Genomic DNA, 6,428 nt, shown 5'->3' with positions numbered 1-6,428 from the left:
AACTTTTGGATATCAATAGAGTTTATTATTTCAGTGGGCTATTAGTTTTTATTTGTGTCTAGGTGACCTCTGCTGGTAGATTCTTATTATTACTGTAATCTTATCATTGTTATCATAACTGTAATAATACTGTAATAATAATTATTATTAGGAAAAAAATCTTCACTAAAAGGGTTGTGAAGTATTGGAACAGGCTGCCCAGGGAAGTGGTTGTAGAGTCACCACCACTGGAGGTCTTCAAAAAACATGTAGAGCTTAGTGACATGGTTTAATGGCAGTGCTAGGTTGGACTAGATGACCTTAGAGCTCTTTTCCAATCTGAATGATTCTATGATTCTAATTCATATGTAAGGGTATAGATGCATTGATATTCTGGTAAGTACTGCCCTACATTCACAAGAAAACATACAATCCTTGCTCTGAAAAATAGACTCCCATTCTGTAAAGGTGTAAAACAAACAAACAAACAAACAAAACAAACAAACAAAAAAAAACAGCCCCAACCACAAAACAAACAAATAAGAACAAAACCAAAACAAAACAGAAGGCAGTTTTTAGATAAAAATTTACAAATATCTAAGAACATCTCAGGATAGGGTCACTGGCGTTTATTCAACATAATTGCCTAAATGCCAGCTATTGCTCGGAAAGCCCCTGAATTTCATCCTGCTAAAAGCAAGGAGGTTATACCAAGGAAAGGGTTAGTCTCCATTTGCATTCTTTCCTTGTACGCTTTCTCATCCCAACTGCTAACAGCTACTGTATACCAGCTAAATGGACTTTTATTCTGACTCAGCATGGCTGCTGACAGTCTGTCCCATATGCTACAGCAGAACAGGATAATATGATACTTAATAAAAATGGCCATTCACCTCAGGTATCACAATGCAACTCGCAGCTAACAGCCTTGGTCTTTGTGAGACCCAAGGTCATTTCTATTATTACAGCACAGTGCAAGGAAATGCCACAAATACCGAGAGGGCCTTATCTATTTATCATAGGTGAAGTTGGCACGCTTTGCAGTACTATGGCTTCATGTCGGAGCACAGGCTTTGAGTTCATACAAGTTTATAACGCGGGGCTGGCTCTGGCAGCCCAGACAGAGCTCAGCGTGTGGTGCACGTGTGTATTTACGATGACATTGCTGCGACCGTTCCTCAAGCACTCAGCTGCCACACCGACAGCAACAGTGCCTCAGGACAAGGCATCAGGTGCAGATGCGCTGGAAAAAACTTGTCTTGCCCATGTCCTGCTCATGGCGGGAGCCAGGGGCACAGGCCTGGCATAGGGCTCGCCTCTTCCTTGCCCCGCATCCTTCGTGTAATGTGCCCGGTCCTCTACACGGGCTTCGCTTTGCCTGTCACGACAGAAACGAGAAGTTAGCCAACAGTCTGTGTCACGGCTGCCGCCAATCCGACCCCGCACACCCCAATGGAGCCTGAAGGGGCCGGGGTCGGGCCAAGCCCCGAGATCCGCCGCGACACCTCCGCCGTGCCGCGGCCGACCAGTACAGCCCAGTATGGCCCAATACAGCCCAGTACTGCCCTGCCCGGCCCAGCCCAGCCCAGCCCGGCGCCCCCCGCCCCGCCACGCCCCGCCGCCCCCCGCCCCCCCCCCCCCGGGCTCCCGCTCTGAAGTTTGCAGTCGATTTCCTCCCCGGGCCGGCCTTATCTCGGGCCGCACGTTGGCGCGCGGTGACTAATAGCGGCACAACATTGTCTCGGGATAAAATAGAGCCGGGGCTGTTTACCCGCTCCATGGGGGTTCGCTATAAAAGGGCGCCGGGGGCTGCCGCGCCAGCCAGACGCGCCGGGCCGCCCCAAGCTGCCGCCTGCCCTCGCCGCCAGCAGGAGCCAGCGCCCTCCGTCCTGCGGCGGCCACAGCCTTCTCCCTCCGTCTCCTTCCCTCTTCTTTAACTTTGTTTCTTATAAAAGAAAAAAAAAAAAAAAGGTTTAGCTTGAGTTTTGCTCCCGCTATGGATTACTCGCACGTCGTCCTCCCGCTGCTCTTCGTGCTATGCCCGGGGCTGCTGCCGGCAGGTAGGTGCAGCCTCGGGGCGCAGCGGGTGGGAGAGGGTCGGGGGGTTGGGCACTACACCGGGCTGAACCGAGCCGGGCTGGGCTGAACCGAGCCGCGCTGAGCCTCTGCCTCTCCTTCCTTAGCCCCCGGAGCCGAGGTGGGCTCCGCTCCACCGCCCCCCGCCGCCCTGCACCGCCGCGCACGGCGCTGCTCCTGCTCATCGCTGCTGGACGAGGAGTGCGTCTACTTCTGCCACTTGGACATCATCTGGATCAACACCCCTGAGTGAGTGGGCCGCCGGGGGTCTGCTGAAGGTGGGGGGGGGGCGGGGCGGAAGATAAAGTGGATGGGGGTGTTCATGGGGGGAGGGTGCTGAGGAACCTCAAGATCCCCTGCAGAAAGAAGGGGGAGAAAGGAGTGTTTCTGTGCATGGGGTCTCCTACTGCTTCCCCCCTACACCCTGTTTTTCTGCTGCATTTAGTAGCAAGGCTGTTCACTTGGAGAACGTGTTTGAGCACCTAGAGCGAGGGGAGAGTGCCTCATAGCCCTAATGCACCTGCGCTCCCAAAATCTAGGCAAGTGTTTCCTTTGGGTGCTGCCCTGCAAGGGCTGCAGGTTGCTTTTCACCATGAATTAGAAACAGAATGCCAAAAGCATGTTTGTATCACTCTGATTTTACATGGCCATTTTTCTGAGATGTTACGAGGCTGAAAGGTTTCCTTTGACACAGGGTGTCTTCTCACCAGCTCTCGCTACACTCTGCTGCAGACTAATGCATCTTGCATGTTAATAGCAATAGGTGCAGAGTCCGTTTCTGCAGACTCCTTTCCAAAAGGTAGCGAGCTAGAGCCTCTCCTAACACTGCAAACACTGACTTTGGCGATCTGTTCTACTGCTGGAATTCCTCTGAGGATATGTGCCTCACTTTTATTGCTTCTCTCAGTATTGGCAGTTACCAAAGTTCAAAGAGATGAGACTCTATTGGTTTCTATTGCACAGAGCAGCGTAGCAGCTTTATGAAATCACAATTAAAAGGTCATTAGCCTTGCCAGTAGCCATGTTAATCACTATGTTGCAGGTTCGTCAGAAGCATTTACATGGAAATTTATGACCAGCAAGGCATTCCCAAACCCACAACCTTTACTCACACAATCAATCCCATCAATAAGATTGCCCAAAATACCCTGCTGTTCTGAAGCCACAAAATTATTTGAATAACTTTCATGTTGTCTGTTTGATCATAGGAAGACCGTTCCTTATGGTCTTGGAGGCCCTTCTCGATCCAGAAGATCTCTGAAGGACATGGTGCCTGAGATGCTCACTGAAGCCAGCAGCAGATGCCGATGTGCCAACCAGAAAGACAAGAAATGTCTGAACTTCTGCCAGACAGGAAAAGATCTCTGGTGCGTTTATTGTTGCTACTCTTTAAAAGGCAGCACATGTGAAAAGGCTGGATTGTGGTAGACTTACTCATTTTGGCACTTGCTGAGTGAATAATCTTCCCAAAGCCTTGCCTCCTACCTGGGTGCTCATGCTGCTATGATACATACTAGGGTTTGGCCCAGATAGATGGCTTATTACATGCCTTGAGAAGTGGTTGATGAGATGCCTCACCTTGTGGACTGCAGACTTGCTTTTTTTAACAGCTGCATCTTTTGACTTCTAATAGGGCTCAGTCCACAGTGGAGATGACCTTGCATCATCACAACAAAGGTGGCAATTGCATTGGACCCAAATGCATGAACCAACAGTTTGTTGACAGCAGGAAGATTAAGAGGTGAGTTTCCTCTCATCCAGCTGTAGTTCCCTTGAATAGCAATAGAGAGCACCATTCACCTCCCTTTGGGTCAACGCAGGCTTGGCTGTTGATTTCAACTTGAGAGTTCTGAGGGAATCAGTGAGGATATTTTCAGGGCTTTTGTTCATGCTGTGGAACCTTAGCTTGTGAAGACAAGGGTACTGAGCTCTGCCTAGCCTCATCCATTTGCTTGTGGGGAGCAGATTTGGTTGTAGGTTTAAAGATACCCCAGTTTTCAGAAGAGTATAAAATTGTATTCTGGCAGAAATAGCAGAACCTGATACATGAGTGCGTACAGGCATTATCGCAATTACTTAAAAATAGTACATCACAACTATTCTAAAACTAAGTTGAGTCTGAATACTTTTTATTAGATTATTTGCCTCATCTCACTGGGGGAAAATCCAGATTTGAATATATGGTTTCTTCTGACTGGTGTGGCTGCTTATCCCTTATGTTGTCTGATTAAAACTGTGTATGATGAATACAGGATGCTAGCAATAGAAATGACTGTAGAGAGGCTGAGAAAACGGAAAATAAATATTAAATGAATATTCAAGCCCAATTTGACTTCTGAAACTGAGAGTAAATTCCAGGACTGCACTTTGAAATCCATGCAGAAAATGTTGAGTGGCAATAGAGAGCAGTATCCCTTTCCAGTGCAGTTCAAAGAGGCATACCTTGGACTTGCTGCACCCATGAACCCCACAAGATGCCAGAAATCAGCTTTGGAACCGAGCATCAGTACAGCTATATCACCTCTGGTGTTCAGTCTTCATATATATGCCCATGTGAAAGTGCAGCATACAAAAGTTCACCCATGCAAACGTAGGCTCTCAAGTGCTGCTTTCAAAAGCAAAACAGGGTGTCTGGGATCAGGTGGCCTGGTGATTTTGAGTGAGACTTTGGCCCTGGAGTTGTTAAATCATTTCTGAAGATGAAACTTACTTCTTAATTCTGGTATGGGCGCCATTATGGGTCCAGATCTATTTTACCTGAAAGAAAAGAAACAGTCAAAAAGAGTAATGCTGAAGACCTCTTGGTTGGATATATGCTATTTAAGAAAGTCAAGGCCATGTAAAGTTGAATAAATATTTCAACATATTTTAATGTTTGGATTGAAATTCTAATTCACATATTTTGAGTGGCTTAGGTTAGCGTAATTCTGGCGGTTGTATAGCAGTCACTGGTTTCTGAGGATCCTATGGTAGAAATTGAGGCTAGAGTTTAGTTAATCAAACCGCTGAGTGTCTGCACACTGGACATGCATCTTTATTATTCATGTAATAATAAGGGTATATTTCTTATTTTTTTGCAGGCTGGAGGCCATTGGTAACAGTATCAAAGCTTCCTTCAGTATCGCAAAGCTGAAGGCTGAGCACCAGAAAGGGTGGAAGCTTAAACATAACAGGGCAAACAAAAGGCAAAGCATCTGGGAAAGCCTGAAAACATCCTAGTGGGAAGATCACCCCAATCTTTCTCCATCACATTTGCTGCCAAAGCATCATCAAAACTCTCCTTTGACTTTTAACATTCCACTACGGCAAAGGGCCTCTGTCCAAGTGTTTGTGCAGCAAAGCAAAACACTGAGGAAATCCCATATATGGAGGTATAAAAGCAAAGGATTTCATCCTTCTGGAATTCAGACAGATGGGTAGAGGGGGAGAAAGGAAATCCACATGTAACATGTTAAAAGCTATCTCTATGAAGAAATAGTTGAATATTACTTCTGGAATGTTACTCATCAATTGAGCAGCTTTCAGGGTCTACATCAAATGCATTTTGCAAGGAAGACCTCGCAGATGTGCTTAAAAAGGACAGAAAGCAAGATCTGAGCAGACAAACTTCAAAGCAAAAACTCTATTTCTTGACTAAAATGCAAAAATGAAAGCCACAGTGCTACTTTAACCAGGACTTACTGCATATATACATGTCTACCTCGCATGCTGTTTGTTGCACTCCTGCTAGAGCATTTTTACACCTTTTTATTGCCTTTAGTAATCAGTAGCAACCCTTTGCCTTTTTTTTTCAGAAGTCTAGTTTACTTGTACAACTGGAGTTAACTGAATGTGGGTTAGATGCTGTGCTTGTTTGCATAGGTAGAGTTCGTTGGTTTTGGATACCAAAGGACTGTTCAACAGAAAATAAGCATTAGAGAACACTACTAGATTTCCCATAACAATGATATCTTGATAACAAGTTCTAATAATAGAGGTTGTTACGTCTTACACGCCACCAAAACAGCACTGGAGCAGAGCTGTAACAGATACTGTTGTTGGGTTCATTCAGTGCTTTGTTTGGTATAAATGTGTAGAGACAAAGGGTTGTCTTAAATTATGTGAAAAGGCTAATATTGTGTGAATGTTATATCAGTGAATTTGTTCACATTGATGAATTTGCTGACAGGTTTGATTGAATTTTATGTGCTTAATTTTTAGGTGGTATGTATTTATATTCACACAAGTTCTTCATTATATTTACCATGTTGAATACACATTGAAGTAGGCCATATTGGTCTATGCATGTTTTATGTATTTCTGTATGAAATTGGGAAATGCTTTATGCCTATCAAGGTAAATATTTTCAGAAATAAATATTTTTAATTACTGTA

General features: G+C 45.4%; 1 protein-coding gene and 1 long non-coding RNA gene across 2 annotated transcripts; one reads left to right on the top strand and one right to left on the bottom strand.

Moving 5' to 3' along the window:
- Positions 1-593: 593 nt before the first annotated feature.
- On the bottom strand, positions 594-1,890 carry LOC137850496 (uncharacterized). Its single transcript, XR_011092564.1, has 2 exons — positions 1,751-1,890; positions 594-1,357 (listed from the first exon to the last, which is right to left on the bottom strand). It is a non-coding gene; the product is annotated as an uncharacterized lncRNA (long non-coding RNA).
- On the top strand, positions 1,760-6,428 carry EDN1 (endothelin 1). Its single transcript, XM_068670531.1, has 5 exons — positions 1,760-2,039; positions 2,163-2,304; positions 3,264-3,422; positions 3,689-3,796; positions 5,136-6,428. Exons 1-5 carry the CDS (start codon positions 1,976-1,978, stop codon positions 5,272-5,274), a joined length of 612 nt encoding a protein of 203 aa, XP_068526632.1. The 5' UTR covers positions 1,760-1,975; the 3' UTR covers positions 5,275-6,428.

This window comes from Anas acuta, chromosome 2 (assembly GCF_963932015.1).
Source record: "Anas acuta chromosome 2, bAnaAcu1.1, whole genome shotgun sequence".
In the NCBI taxonomy this organism is placed as follows: domain Eukaryota; kingdom Metazoa; phylum Chordata; class Aves; order Anseriformes; family Anatidae; genus Anas; species Anas acuta.
Note: the sequence above shows the minus strand (reverse complement) of the source record. Positions and strands in the feature narration are given on the sequence as shown.